We start from the raw sequence: 26,378 nt of genomic DNA on the forward strand, positions 1-26,378 counted from the left end.
TCAACAAGGACAAGTGCAGAGTCCTGCACTTAGGATGGAAGAATCCCATGCACTGTTACAGACTAGGGACCGAATGGCTAGGAAGCAGTTCTGCAGAAAAGGACCTAGGGGTTACAGTGGACGAGAAGCTGGATGTGAGTCAACAGTGTGCCCTTGTTGCCAAGAAGGCTAACGGCATATTGGGCTGTATAAGTAGGGGCATTGCCAGCAGATTGAGGGATGTGATCATTCCCCTCTATTCAACACTGGGGAGGCCTTATCTGGAGTACTGTGTTCAGTTTTGGGCCCCACACTACAAGAACGATGTGGAAAAAACTGGAAAGAGTCCGGCAGAGAGCAACAAAAATGATTAGGGGGCTGGAGCACATGACTTATGAGGAGAGGCTGAGGGAATTGGGATTGTTTAGTCTGCAGAAAAGAAGAATGAGGGGGGATTTGATAGCTGCTTTCAACTACCTGAAAGGGGGTTCCAAAGAGGATGGATCTAGACTGTTCTCAGTGGTAGCAGATGATAGAACAAGGAGTAATGGTCTCAAGTTGCAGTGGGGAGGTTTAGGTTAGATATTAGGAAAAACTTTTTCACTAGGAGGGTGGTGAAGCACTGGAACGGGTTATCTAGGGAGGTGGTGGAATCTCCTTCCTTAGAGGTTTTTAAGGTCAGGCTTGACAAAGCCCCAGCTGGGATGATTTAGTTGGGAATTGGTCCTGCTTTGAGCAGGCGGTTGGACTAGATGACCTCCTGAGGTCCCTTCCAACCCTTATATTCTATTCTAAGAATACTTTCAACCAGATTTTACAGAACGCAAAGAAGGTACCAATCTGAGATTTCTAAAAATAGCTACAGCACTAGACCCAAGATTTAAGAATCCAAAGTGCCTTCCAAAATCTGATAGAGATGAGGTGTGGCGCATGCTGTCAGAAGTTTTAAAAGAGCAACATTCTGATGTGGAAACTACAGAACCTGAACCACCAAAAAAGAAAATCAGCCTTCTGCTGGTGGCATCTGACTCAGACAACTAAAATGAACATGCGTCAGTCCCCCAGCTTTGGATCGTTATCGAGCAGAACCCAGCATCAGCATGGACATATGTCCTCTGGAATGGAGGTCAAAGCATGAAGGGACATATGAATCTTTAGCACATCTGGCACATAAATATCTTGTTACTCCAAGCCTGTTCTCACTTTCATGTGACACTGTAAACAAGAAACGGGCAGCATTATCTCCTGTAAACGTAAACAAACTTGTTTGCCTGAGTGATTGGCTGAACAAGAAGAAGGACTGAGAGAACTTCTAGAGTCTAAAGTTGTACATTTTTTGTTTTTGACAGTTTTTTGTGTACATAATTCTACATTTGTAAGTTGCACTTTCATGATAAAGAGATTGTACTTGTAATAGGTGAATTGAAAAATACTATTTTGTTTTTTTACAGTGCAAACATTTGAAATCAATATATTTGAAAAAAAACGTAAAAAACATCCAGAAGTATTTCAATAAATGGTATTCTATTATTGTTTAACAGCACGATTAATCACACAGCCCGATTACCTATGCCCAGGAAATAGTTAAAATATTGGCACCACTTCTCTACACTGAAGACATTTGATAAAGACCACCAGAATAAAAGATTGAAGCAAGGGTTCCTGGACAACCTCTTAATGCATTTTAAGCCACAGAGCACTATACTCACATTAGACTTTAACTATCCAGATATTTGTTGAGCAACAAATACAGCCAAAGATGCAGTATCAAAAGAGATCTTTTAATTATGCAAAAGACTACTTTATGTAAAAGAAAACGAAGACTTGTATTCTACAACCAAAGATAAGCCATTTTGGATATACATCTTGCCTGATGAGTGGGAACTGACAGACTACCAGGAAGCTTGGAATGTATGACCATGAGTTGCTTGACTTCAAGTCAACATAGTAGGGAATGAGGATTTAGAGATGTTGTTCACTGAATGCAGCTCTACAGAGGTTAGATTTCAGGAAAGCACATCTGGAGAAATTAAGGAATCTAGAGAGGAATGTTTGAGAGGAGGTCTCATGCAGCAGCATAGAAGGTGACTGACTACAAGCTACCTGAAAAAGAAGACACCAAGAAAGAAGAATCAGCTAACTTGGTTGCTAAAAAAATCAGTTTAAAGGGGGGAGGAGGGGGACAATCAAACAAAAAACATCAGAAGCAGTTATAGCTGTGGAAGATAGATATAGGCAACATAAATACAAATGAATTAATATTACCAATTCATCAATGGCCAAAGTAATACTAGGAAGAAATCTGGTCCATTAATAAATGAGAATGCTGAAATTAAATAACTCCTTTTTAAGCATGTATTCAACAAGATAGATACTGAACAAAATAAGGAAGACCGACCTTGTGAAATGACTCGAGAACAAGCAGGAAAGAGCATGCTGGGAAATATGAATATGTATATATAAACCAGTCCAGATAACAGCCTGATCCACTGACATTTTTGAAAAATCGTGGGCAACAGGGGAAGCACCAAAAGATGAGAGAAAAGCAAGTGTAATAACAATCTTGCAAAAAGGAAAAAAGTATAATCCTACCACTAATTGTGCCATAAATCTAATATAATGAAACATGTGCTAGCAGAACACACACCACTAAAGACGACCCACAAGCAATAAGCAACACTAAGGATTTATCAGGGGCCTTCTGAAATGATCGATTTAACCTAATCAATCATCTGCTACCTACAGCAAACATATGATTATGAACAATAAATTTCTGAGCTTCCTTCTCCCGACTCCCTGATTACTGAGGTAAAGAAGATTACACTGCAGTTCAATCTGTTTGCTAGGGGAATGGATTTCCTTGAGAAATAGGCAACCTTCAGAGCAAAACAGCACCCTGCTTGTTTAACTAGTCCACCAGTGCTGACCTGCCTTAGTCTGACTAACACAGCCCTGAGTTTTTACACATTAATGTACATTGGTTTCTCAGAAAATAAACCTTTCACCCTTGAAGCATTCAATATCCATAAAGATAGCAGTCTGGCAGATTGGTATATGACCACCATAAATCCCAAATGTGTTTTTAAAAAGATTATACAATGAATTTAAGAAACTAGGAAGATAAACAGGTGCCCCTGCAAGAAAATGCTATCAACTCAACATCACCTTCCTTTCTTATTGAATTGTGGACATCAGTTTAGCATAACATTCCTGACTCCGTTCCCCAGTGAAAGGGAAATGAAATATTGACTCAGATTGAACAGAGGTATAGATAATCCCAACAAGAGAGATATGCTTCTATTGCAGTGTTCTCAACCACCATTTGTAGCTCTTCAATAAAACACACTTAATATTTTATAAATTCTACATTATATAATCCAAAATCCAAGGTTTCCATCTATAGTAAAAGCTTTTTTATCTGGCATGTTGGGGCATGAGGGGTGCCAGTAAGTGAAAAAGTCCAATTAACTAAGAGGGAGGGAGATTGGGTGCGGGAGGGGGTATGGGGCTGGGGGTTGGGGCACAGAGTGCATGTTCTAGGAGGGAGTTTGGGAGCTGCAGGGGTGGCGCTTGCAGGTGGAGGCAGTGAGCAGAGCCATCGAGCCACACTTCCACCTAAGAACAGCAGGGACAGCTCACCGCTTGCAGGGAGCAGCCCGAGGTGAGCACTTCCTGAATCTAGCGCTCCAAAGCCCCTCTCATGTCCCAACCCACAGCCCCAAGCCGTCTCCCACACTCCAAACCCCTCATGGCCCTTCGCCTAGGAGCAGCAGGGACATGTTGCCACTTCCTGGGAGCCACATGGAGCCAGGTAGGGAACCTGACAGCCCCATGTCAACTGGACAGTAAACTGGACTTCCTATGAAGGATTAGAAATGCCAATTTTTAGAGCTTTCCGGGTTTTTTTACTAAAAAAAAAAAATAAACGAACAGGAGTACTTGTGGCACCTTAGAGACTAACAAATTTATCTGAGCATAAGCTATGCTCAGATAAATTTGTTAGTCTCTAAGGTGCCACAAGAACTCCTGTTCTTTTTGCGGATACAGACTAACACGGCTGCTATTCTGAAACAACTTTTACTGTAATTAGGAGGTATTAACTTGCACCCTGGTAAGCATTTTCACTTAGAAAGTCCTAGGTATATGAAGTTAGGTATATGTCTGTTTCTAAGTCTAGCTACTGAAGGAGAAAAGGTATGATACTTGGGAATTATATAGCATTCCTTGTAAATTTTTAGAATGTTTGATACTTGCCCAAGTATCCATCACTTAAGACAAACCTATAATTGGCCAAATGGTTGAACCTTCTCTTTTTGGATCAATGGTCAAAGAAAGTTAGAATGACATAGGTCTGATTTTCCATGGAATCCTCTGAACCTCCTTGAATCCTTTCAATCATAGTCCTCAGTGATCAATTAATTCTTCTTGTACAAACATAGGAATTTTCCTACCAAATCAGACCAGTGCTTGGTCCCCCACATCTTGTACTGTTTCCCAGTGGACAGTAACAAGCTACAAAGGAAAATGTAAAACTTCTAGAATGAACAATCCTGGGTTAACCGGCTCATAGATCATGTTTCATCCTATTCTGAGAGAGTTAGGGGTTGACTTTTGCTATAAAGCATGACGGTTTGTACTATCTATGCAATCTGAAGCATGATGATTTATACTATTTATACAATATTAATCTTATGAACTACAAATGTGGATGTTGTCATGATCCACATAACTATCTAGGGAACATTTTTCAAAGGAATAAGTCACTTAAAAATCCAGATCCCATTATAAATCAGCTTTTGAAAATTGAAGCCCTGGTCTTTTTAATCTTACTAAGATGTTAGCCTCAGTAAGATCTCATGGCAGCAAGTTCCATCAGTTAACCGTGTGTTTTATAGAAAAGCATTCCCTTTGTCTCCATTAAGTTTGCTGCCTTTCTATTTTACTGAAAGTCATTCTGTTCTTGCACTATAAGAAAAGAAATAGTACACATACATTTTAAATTTCATTCTATAGCATTAATTATTCTATATACTTAGATCAAGGCCCTTCTTATTCAACTCCTCGCTAAATTAAAAAATTCTAATCTTTGTAATCTGTCTTCATGCAAAAGCCTTCCCAGGCTTCCAATCATGTTGTCTGCTCTTCTCTGGACCTTTTCCATTTCTATTATATCCTTTTTGATGGGAGATGACTAGAATTGAACACAGAATGGAATAAAATACTCAATATTAGTATCTCTGTTAATACACCATGACATCTTGTTTGATTTTTTACCACCACTGCACAGATATTTTCATTATGCAGTACACAGTGACATACAGGTCTGGTCCACGCTGCAGAAAAATCAACACCCCTGAGCAACATAGTTATACAGACCTAATCCCCGGTGTAGATGGTGCTATGTCAGCAGGAGAGCTACTGCTGCCTCTTAGGGTATGGCTACACTTGAAACTTCAAAGCGCTGCTGCGGAAGCTCTTTGAAGTGCGAGTGTGGTCGCAGCGCCAGCGCTGGGAGAGAGCTCTCCCAGCGCTGCACACACTCCACATCCTCTACGGGTGTAGCTTGCAGCGCTGGGAGCCACGTTCCCAGTGCCGCGGCACTGTTTACACTGAGGCTTTACAGCGCCGTATCTTGCAGCGCTCAGGGGTGTGTTTTTTTCACACCCCTGCGTGCGAAAGTCACAGCGCTGTGAAGCGCCAGTGTAGCCATGGCCTCAGGGAGGCATATCAACCACGCCAACAGGAGAGCTCTTTCCCATCAACATAGAGAGTCTTCATTAAAGGGCTAGAGCAGTGCAGCTGTGCTGAAGCAGTGTTTTAAGCGCGCACATGCCCTGAATCTTTGCATCTTTTAAAACTGTAAATGCAACTAAAGCAGCACCAATTTGTTTTAGAACTTAAAAAATAATACAGATGGTACACTTAGCATCTTCTAAGCACGATACAGACATGCATCAAGTCACCTATTTGAGATCACACTTCGTTGCCTATCCCCTTTTTACAGCCCAAGACCACAGAGTCAGTGATAGGGCCAAACTAGAACTACAGAATGCTGATGTTCTTGCTTTGAATCTCACATTCAGTTGATCAGGGCATGCTAACCCCTTCTCTTTAAAGAAATTAGCAAAATAATAGCCTTTAACAGGGCTTCTCTATGAGGCACCCAGTCACTGGAATTAGAGAGTTCGGCAAGACAATGAAACAAAAGTGAGAAGACAAGAATGGAGAGAATGCTTACTTTGCTGGAAGAGACTGCCTAGGCCATGTACCATCTTCATTCTTCACTTCTATTAATAGCACCTGAAGAGGGAATGCAGACAGTTGGGCAAGCCAAAAACAAACTTATTTTACATGTTCTATAAAATGACTTAAACATCTCTTAATTGATGTTCTCTGAATATTGTTTAACATCTTTTTTTTTCTATTAAATGTATATAATGCTTCCGTTGCAGGGTCTCTTTATTGATAGATTCTCTTCTTGTGCATAGTACAGGAAAACATTTTCATAGACAAGCTACTTACCCAAGGAAAACCAGGTGTTAGGCATTTCAATATCATGATCATTAGAGAATTCTGAGCATCTTACCTGACCATGATAGAGCCCTGCATCTTGTACAGTGCTATCCAGATAGTTGACCTCCTCATAGGCGTTACTCATATACCTGCTCCATAATCTAGTTTCCTTCTCACTGGGGATATTAAACAGCTGTCGCATTTCCTTCTCAATGGTGGCTGTTTAGGGGACAAAATATATATAATAAACTTCTGAAATGCTTAAATATTTCTAGAAAGAACTGATCATCCAAAGATACATTAAAGGCATATGTCCCCACTTTATCAATGCCCGAACACTAAAAGATATGTCTCATAATCCAGTAATGTGACCATCATTAGAGCTGAAAATGTCTACTTATTAAAACTCTATTTTCATACACATTCATCTGTCAGAAATGTTCCTTTTGGCTGGGCTGCAAGCAAGCTTGAGAAATTTGTCCAACAAGTATCTTTTCTGAAATGCGATAAGCACCTGAAAATTGGAGTTTAAAAAGGAAGCGTGCTCAGATACTACTACAAGGTCACACTACTCGCAACTATCAGCCAAGCACATCTATGGATCACATTATAGTTTACATGCAGCATCTTAAAAGGGGGGGGGGGCATATGATGATGCAGTGACATAGGATATAGGGCCAATTTTCAAGTAAAATGAATGAGCAGGGGAAACTGGAGGAAGTATCTGGTGGAATATTTTAGTCATAAAGCCCAAGGAGCCACATCTCTTCTACATTCTGTCACTGAAGTACTGGAAATATTTAGACACAGAATTGTTTCAAACAATGTCATGGCCATTTGCTAAGGAAGTGGACAGAAGACAATGATAAGCACCGATTACCCTTTAACCTCACCCCCACCCCATTTACAGGTCATGGGATCATAGAATATCAGGGTTGGAAGGGACCTCAGGTCATCTAGTCCAACCTCCCTGCTCAGAGCAGAACCAATCCCCAGACAGATTTTTGCTCCAGATCCCTAAATGGCCCCCTCAAAGATTGAACTCACAACTCTGGGTTTAGCAGGCCAATGCTCAAACCACTGAGCTATCCCTCCCCCCCAGGTCTGCTGAGGCCTAACTTTTAAGCTACCTGGCCTCAAAGGTCAAGCAGTTTTCCAACCAAACGTAACCCTTCCCCCTCAAACCTGAGTCAGTGCCATTGCTGCCTCCAGTCCATGGAGTTGGTACGTGGTGGTGGATGCATACCCCGTTCCTGATGCCTCTTCTACACTGTGTGTGCTCAGAGCAAGAAGTGATGAGGATCTGCAGCACACACTGTAGTGCATACAAAGCAAAGCAAGGAGTAGGCCACGCCGCCATCACTGTGCTGACCCGAGAGGCAGGAGAAGGTCATCAGAGGCAACCCAACCCAAACTTTGTAGTCACGTACCAACAGGCTAAAAAGCTCTACCCCCATTTACTGCTATTAAATGAGGTGTTTTTAAATATTCCTTATGAGAGTCAGTCAGTTCAAAGCGGCAAATATCACATAGCTACTTACCAATGGTATCTGCTTTGCTGAAATGACAGGTCAACACATTGGTAGGATCACTATTTTCACACAGCTTCAGTTCGAGGAGATAAACTTCTACTTTACAGTGCTTCACAAACAGACCGTACTCCACCACCTATAAACAAAAGGCTGCCCCTGAAGCAGGCATGATACTGACCACTCCACATAGGTGAGATGACAATCATTTTTAAAGCGCCCTCCACAACCTGGACTGGCTGCCTAAACAGTGATTTACAGTTTTAAATTGAGTGGGGGAAGGGGTGGTCTGACTCAAACTGGGAGCTGGGAATTCATTAATTCAATCCCAGCTCTGCCCCGACTTGTTATGTGACCTAGATCACCATTTTCCCATCTGTAACACACAGACTACTCCTTTTTTCCCCCTGGGAAAGTTCTGAAACTTAATTACAGCAGCTGAATAGTAGCACCAACTAGTTAAGGTTATAAAAAACAATTCCTATTGCAACTCCTATGTTTCATGCAGAGAATTCCAAAAATGTTTACCTTTTGTACCTGGTCTCTGCCCAAAGGCAATGTTCCACCCCCTAGAACACTGCAACAAAATCCTACCTGTTATTTTGAGTTACAACAAGGAACAAACCATTTTATGATTTCATGACTACATTCCCACCCCCACTCCTCAAACAAAAAATCAATCAATGATGGCACAAAAGTGACTGAAAAGTCAAGTACTTACTGGAACATAACTAATCCTGTTTGCTTTGATAAACCTAACAAAAATTGGTTTCAAAATGAAGGGCTCAATACTTCCAAATGTGAAACTGCACATGTGCAGTAACCCTTTCCATTCAGCTATCATCCGCACTCATAAAAAGGCACAGTGCACAGGGACTTAACTGTGCAGCTATGTACCACATGCCATGTTACTTCCGATTAAGGAGCTGAGCTATAGAGGTAGAAAATAGCAGCGTGTGGAGCCAGTGTTAGCTTCACCAGTACGCTGCCTATAAATCTTAGTAGCGACTATTCATATTAGAGTAGCACCCAGAAGTCCCAACTGAAATTTGGAACCCACTGGGCTGGGAGGAATTAAAGTCAAGCCTTATGGATATTTTCTTTGAGAGACATGGGCAGGAAGTGGGGAAGGCGTGATGGAAGTGGCAATGTAGGATTCAGTGAGGGAGGTAAAGTAGATCTGTTGGATAAACACACAGCAGAAAGAATGCAGTTGTAGCAGACAAGGTCAGCATAGTCACAAGACTTCCAGAGACTCCACAGCAAGAGAACAAGAAGGCAACAAGCAGAGGCTGGGGGTGAGCCAGGGCTTGGTAATCAGACTCAAAGCTCAAAGAGAGGGGGAAGGAGGGGCTGGAAATGGCTGGATTGAGAGAGAAGCAGCCCAGCAAACCTGCCAACAGACTTCAGAAGATGACTCAGGGTGAGAGAAGTGGTAAGAGAAGCGGTAAGAGAAGCCATCTTATAGATTCATAGATTCCAAGGCCAGAATGGACCACTGTGGTCATCTAGTCTGCCCTCCTGCATAACACATGCCATAGAACTTCCTCAAAATAATTCCTATTAGGATGAGGTTCTATTATCTGAAAAATCAGAGTTATTGGTCCAGCTTCTGATTTACTCAGTCAACACCTGGAAGTTTCTTCCAAATTCTTAAGGCCTCTTTAAAATCACATAAATCTGGCTGCCTCCTTCAGGTCAATGTTAATAAAACTGGGATCTTTGTGTCTTTCCAGTGCTTACAAATACTATCCTTTTCCAGGTAAATATACAGCCTCACAAAACAAATTAAAATACAACAGAGATGAATTATGTAACAGTTTAAAATTCAAATGTTTAATGACCAGGGAACTTGCTTCTCTGATAATGATCAATCTACCAAGTCAGTTTGTTTAAAATCTTAGAAGAATACATAACAAGAGACATTGTGGTCCAGGATATAGGGCAAACTAGATCAGGAGACCCAGCTTTGCCACAGAATTGGTGCATGACCTTGGGAAGTCACCTCATGTCTCTGTCTTTATTCTCCCTCCCATCCTTTGTCTGCTTTGTCTATTTAGAATGCACGTTCTTCAGTGTAGGGATGGTCTCTTACTAGGTGTTTGTACAGTGCCTGGCACAAGAGGGTCATGATCTCAGATGGGTCCTCTAGGCACTATGGTAATACAGGTGATAGATAATAAACTGCATTCCATTCATGGAACCCTAAATGGAACAGACTAAGTTTGCATTCAGTTAAATTTAATGCATGGTACTCATCATTGTTTCGTACTGTCACCAGCTATAAAGTCTTGCTCAGTTTCATTCTGAGCAGTGCACCAAGGAGAAGTGTCCATATTTGCATACAGCTGCAAGAACCAGACTGGAGCACAGGACTGTGGTAAGAGTCACTGCACATATCAAGGTACCGTGTTGTTTGAGCCCCACTTGACAGAGTGGATGCAGTAGCAGTGTCAGATGAGATCCTAGTCTTGGTGAGGACCAGGAGCCAGAGAGCAAGGGATGATGAAGTAATGGTTGACAGTGATATATATTATGTGGGTCAGAGGAGTGGGGTAAGGAGGGCAGAGAAGTAAAGCTGGTGGGAAAAAAGAAAGGAGGAGGAGATGGTGGCAGTGGATGGAGGGAGGGAAAGATATATTCATAGCATCTAAAGCCAGAAGTGACAATCCAATTATCTAGTCTGATGACCTGCATATTACACAGCCTTTAAACTTCACCTAAATAACCCTGTGTTAAGCCCACTGACTCCAGTGAGTGGCAAACTGATTAGGTGAAACATGTCCAGCTGATCCTACCAGGCATGCCATGCTGCAGACAAAGACAAAAAACCTACAAAGTCCCACCCAATCTGACCTGAGGGGAAATTCCTTTCAGACTCTAATCTGGGAATTAGTTTGACCATGAGCATAAGAAAAGGCACACCAGCCAGGCATCTGAGACAGGAGTCTCTGGACCACCTCTGAGCACTAGTCCATCCTAACCAATGTCCCATCTCTAGCTGTGGCCAATCACTGATGATTCAGGGGTGCAGGAGAGATTACAAACGTGCATTGGGGAAAAACATTTTTGTGACCCTTGCAAATGACTGAAGCCCTGCAGCATGAGATTAGATTATAATCAATGACATACAGAGCTACAAGTGTTATGAGCATGCTGAGGGCAACATGGGAAATTCTGTTCTCCCCAAGACCCATAAGGAAAGGGAGTGAATGTGGGACCCACAGACTCCTAAGCCATATAGGATCATCACAACCCAGGCCAACCCCCTCCACACAAAAGCTACAGAACCTCTCCCAGAAACCAAATTAAAGTTTATCTTTCAGAAAGATAGCTAATCTCGTTTTAAAGTCTCCAAGCAAAGGCAAGTCTACTATCTCCCTATGTGAACTATTCCAATGTTGAATCAGCCTCACTGCTAGGAAATACCATCAAAGTTTGTCCAGTTTCAACTTCTGACCACCTTTTTATATCTCAGTCAGTAAGATTAAAAAGTCCTGCCCCAACAAATGTGTTGATACCTACGCACAGTGATCAAGACACTTCTCAGTCTTCTCTTCAATAAGATATATAAATTGAGCTCCTTAAGCCTACATCATAACAGCTTGTGTTCCAGCCACTGGATCATTTTTATGAACCTCCATTGAATTCCCTCCAGTTTTCCAAACCCTCCTGGAAGTGCGGGTACAAGAACTGGGCCCAGTATTCTAGTAGCAATTTTACCAATGCTGTGAATAGCAACAAGATTACTTACCTACTTCTACTTGATATTCCCCTTTTCATATGTTAGCCTTTTGGCCACAGCATTGCACTGAGAGCTCACACTGAGTCAATTATCCACAACGATCTCTAAGTTCTTTTCTAAGTCACTACTTTCCAAAACAGTCACCCATTCTGTTGGTATAACCTGCATTATTTGTTCCCAGATGTCTGGTTAACCACAGCAGTTAGTGCTGAAAACTGAGCCTATACAGCAGGAAATCTCAACGTCCTACCCTCAGAGATGCACTCTGTCTGCAGGCTCAGACAGTTACATCCACATTTTTCAGAACTGATTTTCACCCCACTGTGCAAAGTGGGAGCGGACAAAAAAGGATGGAGGCTCTTCTTCAAAGGTCCTACTTATGTTGGCCCAAGGACAAGGCTTCAGTCTCCAATCAAATCCCTGGATAATATTTCCTCTTAACCACCCCTACAGGCTACATCTATCAGGCAGGAGGATCTGGCAATGATGAAGGTTCAACTTGCAAGAAAAGTTTCTTCCGCTTCCTTCACAATTGCCAAGTCCTAATCAGTGGAAGTGTGCTGAGTGGTGAATAGCCTGACTAACCCACAGGATTACAGAACCAAGTATTTCATGCTGTGAGGAATGCAGTTTGAGGATGAGCTCATTTGGACATGGACTGAACCTTCTGTCTCCATGGTAGCAGAGCTGTGAGTATGTGTGTTTCTTAGCTTGCCTCCAGTCTTTGTTTCCCTTTAAGTTAGTGTTGCTCACTGAGGTTCTGGGGGAACTTTGTGCTACATCATAGGAGTTGTACTATTGTCCTCCCCTATTGAAGGCCTCACTCCATTATTAGGAGCATGTCAATTACTCTCTTTAAGAAGGCCAGGTGCCATCTGCTCTTAAAGTTACACCTTTGCTCAGGAAACCACCTCTTACTATTGACACTTGTGCCAATTATTGACTATTCTTAAATCTCAAACATCCCTGTTTAAGAAAAGGTCATCAAGACAAGTATGGCAAGGCCACTCCAGTAATAGCGGAGTTCTCAGATTTTCTTGCGTCCAGGCAGTTTGATTTTAGGGCTAGGTATGGCAGGTTACATCATCCATTGCAAGGAGGAAATCAGCCAAAGATCAAGTGTCCATGATTTCCTCCAGCAGTTGCTTTTGGCACTGTTCAAGCAAAGCTACCAGCAAGCCCCTTGCATGTGTGGCCACGTGCCCTGTGGGCATGCTGTGAAAAAAGTGGGAATTTTTTGTAAATGCTATGAATTATGTGCCTCAGTTTCCCCTATGTGTTGCATTGTTAGGGAGAGGGTGGAAGAGGGCTCTAATGTTCTCGGAGAAGGCTAAGACATAGGTGTCGGTGGTGCCTTTCTGTTTGCATCTTGGGTCCCATGTCAATGGAGTATCTCAGAATATGAAGGCAAATCCACTTGCCCGGACACTATGGCCATTCGTTGCCAGGTGTCAGATTGCCCACTTCTCTGCAGGATGCCAAGCAACATTGCCCAACTTGAAAAAAAAGGACTGAGAGGGGTGAGGTAGTGAGTTAAAAGTTGGCTGCTGAAGAAGTGAGGGAAGAGGGGCTACTCACCAGGAAGTCTAATTGAGTGACAGAGCTTTGGGCTCTGGACTAACCAGAATGGATTCTGCCATGGCCTTCATGTCTTTATGCTAACCTAAGGACTTCCCGTGCTGTATTCCAGCTGACAAATAAACCCTACTGTTTTACAACATTGGCTGGCAAGTATCAGAGGGGTAGCCATGTTAGTCTGGATCTGTAAAAGCAGCAAAGAATCCTGTGGCACCTTATAGACTAACAGATGTTTTGGAGCATGAGTTATCCTGGGTGAATACCCACTTCGTCAGATGCATGTAGCGGAAATTTCCAGGGGCAGGTATATATATGCAAGCAAGCTAGAGATAATGAGATTAGTTCAATCAGGGAGGATGAGGCCCTGTTCTAGCAGCTGAGGTGTGAAAACCAAGGGAGGAGAAACTGGTTCTGTTTGGCAAGCCATTCACAGTCTTTGTTTAATCCTGAGCTGATGGTGTCAAATTTGCAGATGAACTGAAGCTCAGCAGTTTCTCTTTGAAGTCTGGTCCTATAGTTTTTTTTGCTGCAGGATGCTCACCTTAAGGTCTGCTATAGTGTGGCCAGGGAGGTTGAAGTGTTCTCCTACAGGTTTTAGTATATTGCCATTCCTGATATCTGATTTGTGTCCATTTATCCTTTTCTGCAGAGACTGTCCAGTTTGGCCAATGTACATAGCAGAGGGGCATTGCTGGCATATGATGGTGTATATTACGTCGGTGGACGTGCAGGTGAATGAACCGGGGATGGTGTGGCTGATCTGGTTAGGTCCTGTGGTGTCGTCACTGGTGTAGATATGCGGGCGGAGTTGGCATCGAGGTTTGTTGCATGGATTGGTTCCCAAGCTAGAGTTCCTATGGTGCGGTGCGTAGTTACTGGTGAGAATATGTTTCAGGTTAGCAGGTTGTCTGTGGGCGAGGGCTGGCCTGCCACCCAAGGCCTGTGAAAGTGTGGGATCATTGTCCAGGATGGGTTGTAGATCCCTGATGATGCGTTGGAGGGGTTTTAGCTGGGGATTGTATGCGACGGCCAGTGGAGTCCTGCTGGTTTCTTTCTTGGGTTTGTCTTGCAGTAGGAGGCTTCTGGGTACACGTCTGGCTCTGTTGATCTGTTTCCTTATTTCCTCGTGCAGGTATTGTAGTTTTGAGAATGCTTGGTGGAGATTTTGTTGGTGTTGGTCTCTGTCTGAGGGGTTAAAGCAGATGCAGTTGTACCTCAGTGCTTGGCTGTAGACAATGGGTCATGTGATAGGCCCGGGATGGAAGCTGGAGGCATGAAGGTAGGCATAGCGGTCGGTAGGTTTTCTGTATAGGGTGATGTTAATGTGACCATCACTTATTTGCACTATAGTGTCTAGGAAGTGGACCTCCCGTGTAGATTGGTCCAGGCTGAGGTTGATGATGGGGTGGAAGCTGTTGAAATCGTGGTGGAATTTTTCCAGAGTCTCCTTCCCATGGGTCTAGATGATGAAGATGTCATCAATGTAGCATAGGTAGAGAAGGGGCGTGAGTGGACGAGAGCTGAGGAAGCGTTGTTCCAGGTCGGCCATGAAAATTGGCATATTGTGGGGCCATGCGGGTGCCCATAGCGGTGCCACTGAGCTGGAGATATATATTGTCAACAAATTTGAAATAGTTGTGTATGAGGATAAAGGCACAGAGCTCAGGAACCAGCTGTGCTGTGGCATCATTGGGATACTGTTCCTGACAGCTTGTATTCCATCTGTGTGTGGGATGTTTGTGTAGAGAGCCTCTACATCCATGGTGGCTAGGATGGGGTTTTCTGGAAGGTCACCAATGCATTGTAGTTTCCTCAGGAAATCGGTGGTGTCACGGAGATAGCTGGGAGTGCTGGTGCACAGGGTCTGAGTAGAGAGTCCACATATCCAGACAGTCCTTCAGTGAGAGTGCCAATGCCCGAGATGATGGGGCGTCCAGGATTTCCGGGTGTGTGAATCTTGGGTAGTAGATAGAATAACCCTGGTCGGGGCTCTGAGGGTATGTTGATTTGTTCCGGTGTTAGTGTAGGGAGTGTCCTGAGTAGATGGTGTAGTTTCTTACTGTATTCCACAGTGGGATCTGAGGGAAGTAGCCTGTACAATTTGGTATTGGAGAGCTGTCTGGCGGCCTCCTTTTCATAGTCAGACCTGTTCATGATGACAACAGCACCTCCTTTATCAGCCTCTTTAATGATGATGGTGGTTTCTGAGGCTGTGGATGGCATTGCATTCTGCATGACTTAGGTTATGAGGCAAGCGATGTTGTTTTTCCACAATTTCTGCCTGTGCATGTTGGCGGAAGCACGACGGCACGATAGCTCATGCTCCAAAACGTCTGTTAGTCTATAAGGTGCCACAGCATTCTTTGCTGCTAACACTGGGTAATCACTGGGTATCACAACAAGTGCTTGGTGAGGTGCACTGCTCTCTAAGATTGTACAAGGCTCTATCAAGGTCTGTCTCAGTTGGACCTGCTGAATGGAGCTCACTGGGTAAAGCAGGGGTGCTAAACGATCATAGATCCAGTCTAAGGAGGCAGTGAAGCCACATGAATAAGCCTGAGGGAAGAGTGAGACCCCCGTGGGGGTATCGCACACAGAAAGGGTTCCTCCCAGAGACTGTTCAAAAGCTGGGGCCATAGCATCGGTCCTGTGGATCTGTGACACATGCACCATGCTCAAATGTCCATCATTCAGAGGGGAAGCATTTGCACTGGGCTCTGTCCTTCTCCCTAGCCAGTGCTACCAATCTAGGGAAAGGGCTTCAGTGCTCCTCTCTTCCCTTCTTTCCCTTCTACCATTATAACTATTTACAAAGTAAAAGTGAGGGAGAGGGTAGGAGGAAAAGTAAAGGAGTGGCAGTGGAGATGGAATGCGTGAATGAAGTAGTAGAAACAATGAGGTGAAGGAGTGAGAGGGACTGCACTCTTGCTTTTATGTGCTCAGGTTGTCACTCATTCTGCACACAGTAAAATAAATAAGGAAGATTGTTACTCAGTACAAGGCATTGTTAACACTTGTGCAGCCCATATGAGGAGCAGACAGTCCCTCTAGTGACTCAGTTCCCTTCTCTCCAAGATGTTTCAGAAAGCAATAGTGCGGAGCTGCTCATCTGCCCCAGGGGCACCCTTCACAGTGCTTTCTACACTATCAGTGTTCTACTAACATGATCCATCAGTACCTACACAGAGAGAAGATTTCTGATAGGAGAGGGCTCTTAATCTAGGAGGCAAAGCATTAAAAAATCCAGTGGCCGGAAGCTGAAGCTAGACAAATTCAACATGGAAAAAAGGCCCAGTTTTTAACAGAAAGTAATTAATCACTGGAACAGCTTAACTAGGGGGATGTGATGGATTCTCTATCACCTAAAGTTTTTACATAACAATTGGGTGTCTCCTAAGATCTGCTCAACCAGAAATTATGGGCCTGATGTAGGAATCAATGGGTGAAATTCTCTGGCATGCATTATCCAGGAGTTCAGATAATGGTACCTTCTGGCTTTAAAATCTATGATTCTACATACATGAAGCCATTAGGTAGTTATTGAGGTGCAAACCCAGGTGGATTCAGTGCACACATTACATCCTGCCTACTTTCAGGAGACCTGGAAGGTGCAGTTAACATAGCCTGCATCTGGCCACGTTTGGGTGAGAGTTATTAGGCAGAGACTCTGTTCAGAAAAAACAGAAGTTGTGCCTGTGGGTTTGGAAAAATGGTATCACCTAGCCTGCATGAGAGAAGTGTGCTCATCTTTCACTACGCTTTTATAACATGGGGATTTTATTAGGTCCTCAGCTGCTCCTTGGAAGCAAAAGCACTTTCCAAAATTGGTACTTGCCCAGAAGTTTTTGACTTCTCTTTCAGAGGCAAGATTTTACCACAGGGATCTAGGCATTTGTCACCTCGAGATAGGATAACCACAATACGCCCTACGTGTGGTTACACCTATAGTGCACTAGGAACTTCCTGCTAGCACAGGATGTAGCCAATCACTCGTTTAGTGCATCACACATGGGCTCCACAACCTGCACTAGCCTCGAGTACATTTCTAGGTCCTGGCTACTTTATAGGCCTACTGCGCTTTGGGCCAATACAATGGCAAAGCCTAAGGTGCTCACGGTAACAGTCCCACAGATTTAATAGGAAGAGACAGCGAGCTTTTGTGCAAGATCATCAACTCTGGAACATACTCCATCTCCCTCAGTCAAAACCCAGACCTGTTAACCCTGAGGCATATTGCACAGGCTGCATTCTAATGTTTTCCCTCAGGGATATGTGTGAAATGGCAAATGGGGGGGTGGGGAGAGACCTTCTTTGCGGAGAGCAAGGAGCCTACTGTGTAGACAGAGAATCACTGGAGGTTTGTAAGTGTTATAGTTGTTATACAGTACCTGGAATACTAGATAAGTAAATCACCTACTTATTATTAAATGTTCCAAATTAGATACAAAGGGGAGCATTCAAATACCCTCTTTAGGGTTCCGTTCTTGGGTGACAGCAGTTTTCCAGAAAGACAAATGGCTTTGGCCTGTTAGGTCACAGTGGTCTTCTGGTGACAACCACTGCTGTCGGAGCTTTTGACAATGAAGAGAAACATGTCAAGCTTTTCAAGACAAAATATCCACATCTTTGCAGACAAGGAAAATCAAATCAGAGAAGGCAGAGGATGAGACATAACCGTGGAGACAACATGAAGCATTATAATAACATTTGAGCTCTTTCCTTATTTTAGTCCAAAAAACTTCGCACTGATCTTTTTATTTTCTGGGCCTAAATAACTGTAGTGAGAATCCACCTATGTTAGGATTGCACACCTGGATACACGTAGATAAAGAGCTAATAGATATGAAGCAATATTATGATGTCTATCCTAGGATCCTGATTTCTGTAAATTTGTTAAGGTGTCTAAATGCTAACTGCCTCTCTTGCTACAGAGTGAGAGGGGCATCACCACAGTACAATAGGGATGGGGATACTGAAAGATTCTGGAAAGTTCCATCAAGTTTTAAAGAGATTGTTTATGTAGCAGCAAGAGCAATTTTTCTGCCACAGGCAGAGTGCAATCCTTTGAAAGATGGTAGAGAAGAACCGTGTCATGCATTTGAGTGCAGCTGGGATCACTGGGGGAGGACAGTAAAAATGCTGTGGCTAACAGATCTTGGTTTGGTTAGCAGAGAAAGCCAAAACTGGATGCTGAGCTGACCGGTAGAAGAAAAGTCGCTCAGCTTATTGATGTTGGGAACAGGTAAGTACCCAGAGAAGAATTCTACTTTTCAACAATTTTGCACTGAAGGAAGTAGGGTGCACATACACGGCTGCATGAGCAACATTAACGCTGGCATTTATTGATACTTTATAGTGGATATGTAGGGTTTTTGTTTTTTAATATATAACTATACATAGCAGTGCAAAATGGTACAGCTTGTCTGCTTAGGGCACAACACTGTAATTGCTACATGCTAAGATTAAAAAGCCTGTGTGGCATTAAACTAACTGAACTTCTTCTAATTTAAGAAAAAGGGCTAGTACTAACAAACTTTAAGTGATCTTGGAAGTCAAGAAATGTGATATTAAATCCATAAGTTACTTGCTTTAAAGAGGAAAAAAAAAAGTGAAGACACCTGAAAAGACTTTTCTGTAATATTTTCTTGATAAAGCAAGAACAGAAATTAAAAATCCTTATGAGAATAATGAACCGGCCAAACTTTTTTGACTTTTTGCTTTGTTTTCTTAAGAATAAAAAGGCACTTGCAACAAGTGTTCAGTTGCTCTTTCGATTGTATGGGAAATAGATCTTTCCTATTTACTGATCTAGTCTCTGACTTCTATAGTTCTGATGTTTTTAATTAAGCAGAAGGAAAAAGAGGTCGTGTACAGAGATGGAACTTTTAAAAAAAATTTAGTTCAAGTCAAGGATTCTTATTACAGCAGACACCAAATAAAGCTAGTCTCTAATGTAATAGTTTAAAGATGCCAGACAGATAGAAGCAGTTTTGTAGTAAACTGCAAACTCATTTCTAGTAAAGATTTTGGCAGACGGAAACTTCGCTTGTGCTGTTGGGTAGGAACCTAAAGACAATATATATCACTTTACTGAGAATAAAGTGCAGCCTTAGAAAATATGCACATCAGCACAGTTTAAGTGTGAAATTCAACGGGAGGATGTTGAAGTATAAAACCTCTTCACTAGTCTAACACTTCAACTTTTAACAGGAAACCCCAAAGTCTGAATTCAAATATCATAAGAATGAGCATACCATCATCTAGTCCACTATGCCCAGATCAGATCAATAGTTCATCTAGTCACTATGCCCGTCTATGACCACAGCAAATACTGGATCCCTCAAAGCAAGAAAACTTATTCTGGAATAAGCTGCATGAAGGGAAGATTTCTTTGTAACAGCTAATCAGCTAGATATATACCTTGAAGCATGATTTATAGGCTAGTTTATGCTATCCTGTATTATCCACAAATGTCTAATCCTTGAGTCCAAATAAGCTCATAAATCTCAATGGTATCTTGTGGAAATGAGTTCCAGATGACATCTGACCAGTTTATATGCAAACAGTTGAAGCCAGATATTTAGTTTTACTGGTAGCTGAAAGCCCATGCTGTCACACACATGTAATTCATAAAGTCACATGTGTGAAAGAGCCAAAAATAAATGAGAACTTAAAAAATGGACAATAACTGATCATGAATCTGAGTGAAAACTGAACCCAGTGACATTCTAAACTAAAAGAGCTCTCAAACACATGTGTAGTAGCTCTTTCCATCACTTCACTCTGACTCAGATATGCTACACTTCAGAGCAATGTTTGGGATTGTGCAAGCTGGTTGTGTTGATCCAGGCGGAAAGTGGAGGGGGCAGAATGCATGCTGAGAGATCTTTGTTGATCTGTGCAAATGCATAGGTGGGCATTTAGGCCCAGTGATCCACCACCTGTGCAGTCTACTTTCATATAACTAATGAAACAGTTGTATACAAATCAACTGTACAGTAAGGGTGGAAACTGATTATGTTACCTCTGAAATCACAAAAATCTAGGACAATTGGCATGGCATAGATACAAGCCTTGGTGTGCACAGATGTAATTTATAAAGCCAAAATGGCTGAGAAATTAATCCCAGAAATTATTCAACCCAGTGATATTCTGAACAAAAAGAGCTCTCAACGATGCCTGAAGCCACTCCCATCACCTCATGCTGACATTTAGGATTCAGAATGACACAGAGTGATGTTCCTGAAATCTTATTATACAACTTACTTATTTGTCTCTGAGCTCTTCATAACTGTGCCCCAATAACCCTTCCCTGATCTGGAGGCTTGTAGTATAACCCACAACGCAGGCCACACAATCTCACACATCCACTCCTGTAGCAAACCCTTAGCCTATGTCTGAGTTATTGAAGTCCTCAAATTGTAGTTTGCAGACCTCAAGCTGCAGAGAATCCTCCAGCAAGTGACCCATGCCCCATGCTGCAGAGGAAGGCGAAAAACCTCCAGGGCCTCTGCAAATCTGCCCTGGAGGAAAACTCCTCCTCGACCCCAAATATGGCAATCAATTAAACCCTGATCATGTGGGCAAGACTCACCAGCCAGCACCCAGGAAAGAATTCTCTGTAGTAACTCAGATCCCACTCCATTTAACATCCCATCACAGACCACTGGGCATACTTACCTGCTGATAATCAAATATCAATTGCCAAATGAATTGCCAAAATTAGGTTATCCCATCATACCATCCCCTCCAAAACTTACCAAGCTTCGTCTTAAAGCCAGTTATGTCTTTTGCCCCCATTACTCCCCTTGGAAGGCTGTTCCAGAACTTCACTCCTCTAATGGTTAGAAACCTTTGTCTAATTTCAAGTCTAAACTTCCTAGTGTTCAGTTTAGATCCATTTGTTCTTGTGTCCACATTGGTACTAAGCTTAAATAATTCCTCTCCCTCCTTCATATTAATCCCTCTGATATATTTATAAAGAGCAATCAAAACCCCCCTCAACCTTCTTTTGGTTAGGCTAAACAAGCCAAGCTCTGAGTCTCCTTTCATAAGATAGGTTTTCCATTCCTCAGATCCTAGTAACCCTTCTTTGTACCTGTTCCAGTTTGAATTCATCCTTCTTAAACATGGGACACCAGAACTGCACACAGTATTCCACATGAGGTCTCACCAGTGCCTTGTATAACGGTACTAACACCTCCTTATCTTTGCTGGAAATACCTCGCCTGAGGCATCCTAAAACCACAATAGCTTTTTTAACGGCCATATCACATTGGCAGCTCATAGTCATCCTGTGATCTCCGAGGTCCTTCTCCTCCTCTGTTACTTCCAACTGATGTATCCCCAATTTATAACCAAAATTCTTGTTATTAATCCCTAAATGCATGACCTTGCACTTTTCACTATTAAATTTCATCCTACTACTATTACTCCAGTTTACAGTGTTAACTCTAAAATCAATCTTTGTTTTCAGTGCAGCCTTTGTTGTAGCCTCTAGGTTTTAGGTACTGGAGGTTGGTTCTTTTTGTTTTTTTAAACATCAGTGCTGCTTAGAAAAAGCTTTGAGTTATGGGAGTCGTTGATTTTACTTTTTCCTTCTTTCTTTCAGTGAAGCTCAGCAGAGCTATTTGCTTCACAAGGCACTGTGCTCTGAAATGTTTTCTTGTACTAGTTACTTGTGTCCAATGTTCATTCAGGAAGGTTCAAAAGTTGACAATCTTTTAGAACTTTTACTAAAGCAGCAAACAAGCCTGTATGGAATCCATGCCCTTCCCCATGTTTAAATAAAAACAGAATAATATAGGGGGTCAGCAAACCTTGTGACGAGTCCCTGAATCTCCTATTTTAATGGCAAAGCATCTTTGTCTGATATCTCCCTCTGCCCAAGAAGATCCTCAACTCAGAGGCAACAGGCTGGGATTTAGGGTAACCCAAATAAAATGTTCACACTCTTCTGTTATGAAGGAAATTTACTATCATCACTACTTCCAACCCCCATTTTAGCTCTGTACACATGGGCAAACAATGCATTCATCCGCAGGTGGAGCCAAATATGCTATTCTCCTACCAATCACTAAGGTAAAAAATGTTATCCGGGATGAACCTCTTCACTCCCCCTAACAGAAGCAATTAGTTGAGGAACTTGCAATACTCATCATTCCAACTAATCATTCCACCTGTGATAGTGAGATCATCGCCTGCCAAACCAGTGAGCAGCCCACAAGTCCATATTTTGGGTGACCTTTAAACCAGCTACTACTGGAGAGTAACTTCATATGCCTGATTTAACTCACACTAGCACCACAAAGCTGATAAACTTAGATGGTGTTTCAGATAATGAAGATTTGTGGGGGTGTTTAAAGGTGGCTAAACTGTTTGGCAGATTATAAATCAAGAGTCTCAGGTTCATGCACACTTACTTTTCTTACAATAGGTTGCTGCCCCTCTATACAGCCATACCAGTTCACTAGCTTATTCCAGGCTTCAGTGGGAACCAACACATAATCCAGCTCATCAATGAGATGTTCTTTTAACGTCTGTATTTCTGGATCTAAAAAGGAAGAGAGGGAAAAAAAGTGAGATTTGAGAAGTGGGATAAACTAGAAGTTTTTCATGTTTTAATGGCGTTCCACATATTCTATAAAATGTAAGATCTCTGAGACATGCAAATCAAAATTTTCTTAGCCCTTTGGATGTTGGCTAAGATTGTGAAGTTTCATACTGGGAGCTATAAAAGGTAGAAACTCAGGAAAAATTCTGTTTACAGTTGAACAAGACATGGTCCTCTCCCAAGAGTCCTCCTTACTCTGACAGTCTCAGAAAATAACTGAAGTATAAATGGAAAAGTTAATTAAAATCCATTATTTAAATGGAGGCTTTCCACTGATTAAATCACTGAATTAAATTGCTCTGATTAAATCAAACTGTCCCAGCTTGGCACTGTCTCTTAGGATTTGGGTGTCAATTAAAAGGAAGAAAATAAGTTATGCAAGCCCTGGGAAATGTCATTACAAAAACAGAGGCAACAGAATCCCAGAAAATCTTAATTGCCACAACTGCCACCTCAGAGGCCTTAAGTGCCACATGAGAGCTAAATGATGAACAATCTCCCCCTGCCAGTCTGTGACAGTGCTGCACCACATTCTGAAGAAAATGATATTTCTATGGCATTATCGCCCACAAGAGACATAGTTAACTTTCATTGTTATTAAAATAATTCAAAAAATGCAATGCAGACTGAACACAGAACTAGCCTATATTATTCATTTGTGCTATAATAGAGGATAGTTCTCTTGTGAAGCTTAATAGCCATGACAGGATGGGAACCTTTGCATTGTACAGCCAGCTGAGAAAGTAGAAGCCAAGAAAACCAAACAATAAGAAAGGCTGAAGCACTATCTTGGAAGAATTTAGGATGGGACATAAGATTCTTGGGAGCTCCACAAAGCAACCCTCTTTCCATGCTATGAGACTCTCAAGACACACAGGTGTAAGTCCTCTTACAGCACAGGACATGATATATCTTGGTTTTAGTAACACTTCTGAAACAGTCCCACATGACAATATCATAAGCAAACTAGGGAAATGTAGTCTAGATGAAATTACCATAAAGTGGATTCATAATGGGATGAAAGACCATACTCAAAAAAAGAGTAGTTTATCAATGGTTTGCTGTCAGACTAGGAGGGTGTATCTAGTGGAGTCCTGCAGCGATCAGTCCTGCATCTGGTACTATTCAACGTTTTCATTAGTGACATGAATAATGGAGCGGAGATTGTGCTCATAAAATTTGTGGATACCACCAACCTGGGAGGGGTTGGAAGCACTTTGGAGGCCAGAATTAGAATTCAAAACAACCTTGACAAATTAAGTAACTGGTCTGAAATCAACAAGATGACATTCTATAAAGTGTGAAGTACTGCACTGTGAAAGGAAAAATGAAATGCACAATTAAAAAATGAGCCATAACTGGCTAGGTAGTGGCTGAAAAGAACTGGGTGAAGTAGCGGATCATGAACTGAATATGAGCCAACAATGTGTTTCAGTTGTGAAAAAGGCTAATATTCTGAGGTGTATTAACAGGAGAGTCATATGTAAGACACAGGATGCAATTGTCCTACTCTACCTGGCACTAGTGAGCCTCAGCTAGAATACTGTGTCCAATTCTGAGCACACACTTTAAGATAGATGAGCTTAAATTAGAGAGAGACCAGAGGAGAGCAACAAAAATGACAAAAGAAAACCTGACCTATGACCAAAAAAAAAGGGAGGGGCATGTTTACTCAGGGTGGGGGGAAGAGTAGGGACCCGATAGTCTTCAAATATGTGAAGAGCTGTTATAAAGAGGATGGTGACCAATTGTTCTCCATGTCCACTGAAGGTAAGGCGAAGTAATGGGCTGAATCTATAGCAAGTGAGATTTAGGTTAGATATTATGAAAAACTTTAACTAATGCTAGATAAGTTCTGAAATAGATGTCCAAGGAAGTTTGTGGGATCCCCATCATTGGCGGCTTTTAAGCACAGGTTGGACAAACAGCTAACAGGGATGGTCTAGGTTTTCTTGGGCATACCTCAGGACAGGATCCTGACCTGTGAAAGTCCCTTACAGCCCTATATTTCTATGATTCCAAGAAACTGGTAAGTAGACAAGCTGAGGAGTTGGAAAATGGTTATTTGCAGATTTATTATGGAGTAGCTGCTAGTCGGACCATAATTAAGGTTGCTGAATTTAAAGCTGAATTTTCAACATGCTCTAAAACCATATGCACAATCAGATCTTTCCCTGCAGGGATACCAAGGGGAACTGGGAACATTACAGTACCTTTCCCAGCATTAACAAGAACTATTTTTTTGGGGAGACCTCCAATTCAGGATTCCTATTCACATGCTCCAACAAACTTTTAACAGGCTCTGTACAGCACCACTGATTTGTCAAATACTTGTTGTGGTTTGGATGAGATCACACTGCGCTAGAAGACTGAGGAAAGGGTAATAAACTACTATGATGTTACAAAGGAACACTAAACTGCAGGGAGACCTAAACTGAGCATTTCCTCATTCTTTGCCTCCCTTCTAATACTTAGGTTTTGCATTTTGAGGTTCCATGTTTTGAAAAGAGAAGGCAGGATCTGTGTGCTGCAGAAATATTAACCAAGTTTTATGACAAAAAAGTTTATGTAACACTAGGGCAGAAAATTTACACACTATATCTACAGACAATCATCAGCTGAATCTATGGACAACGAAGCAGGTATTGCAGAACAGAAGCAGTGTTATCACTGGTTTCCACTCAGCCACTGACTGTATTTTCTAATTAACTTTTAGTATGTTCATTTCCCCAAACACTTACCAAGGCACTGCAAGAAGTTAATTAAGTCCCAAACACAAATCCAGGAGAACTGGTTTGTGAGTCAGATCAAACTCAGCACTTAAAACTATCACAAACTAACTCTTATAAAAATTTAGAATTGAGCTTCACCCAGAAGGATCCACCAGTGGAGAGAATTCCAAACTTGCAATCCCTCAGTGTAAAAACAGCCTCACTGCTGCTGTTCCATAAAGGTCTGATGAACACCAAGAGTCTCTTTCCTAGGGCCAGTGGAGTCCAGATATATCTTGCTAATAACCTGACAGGGTGCCTGCCACAACAATCTCCATGCCAGACAATTGACAAAGCAGCACTAACAGTGGCTCCAAAGTAGATTGCACATTCTATGTTACATGCTATGATGTCAGGCACTTAAAGTAGCATCACAGGAGCTAGAGCATAAAGAGTGCATTGTATCCCCTTACAGAAGATCAGCAAGAATTCAAAAACTCCTTATCCCCTACACCAGACACACTAGCTTAGATCTGGTCTAGGGAACACAAAGAGAACTTTATAGCATATTTTGTTCATTTTTCAAAACATTAAGTCTAAAAAGAAGGTTTCCTAGAGTTATTAGAATTTTGTATCAGGCTAGAAGTTCATTCAACTGATCCAACTATCAAAATTCAAAGTGGACATACATTTTTGCTTCCAGGTGCAAC

The 26,378-nt window shown here is 42.1% G+C and overlaps 1 protein-coding gene across 6 annotated transcripts in view; it reads right to left on the reverse strand.

Moving 5' to 3' along the window:
• Positions 1 to 26,378, reverse strand: part of USP4 (ubiquitin specific peptidase 4) — a 124,074-nt gene that overhangs the window by 93,119 nt on the left and 4,577 nt on the right. For all 6 annotated transcript variants that reach the window (XM_030571277.1, XM_030571280.1, XM_030571278.1 and 3 more), the window contains exons 3-6: positions 22,767 to 22,897; positions 8,034 to 8,160; positions 6,566 to 6,711; positions 6,218 to 6,279 (exon numbers count right to left, since the gene is read on the reverse strand). In XM_030571277.1, the coding sequence (XP_030427137.1) occupies positions 6,218 to 6,279; positions 6,566 to 6,711; positions 8,034 to 8,160; positions 22,767 to 22,897 (466 nt within the window). The remainder of the gene's footprint in view (positions 1 to 6,217; positions 6,280 to 6,565; positions 6,712 to 8,033; positions 8,161 to 22,766; positions 22,898 to 26,378) is intronic.

The sequence above is a fragment of the Gopherus evgoodei genome, chromosome 7, assembly GCF_007399415.2.
Source record: "Gopherus evgoodei ecotype Sinaloan lineage chromosome 7, rGopEvg1_v1.p, whole genome shotgun sequence".
Taxonomy (NCBI): Eukaryota; Metazoa; Chordata; order Testudines; family Testudinidae; genus Gopherus; species Gopherus evgoodei.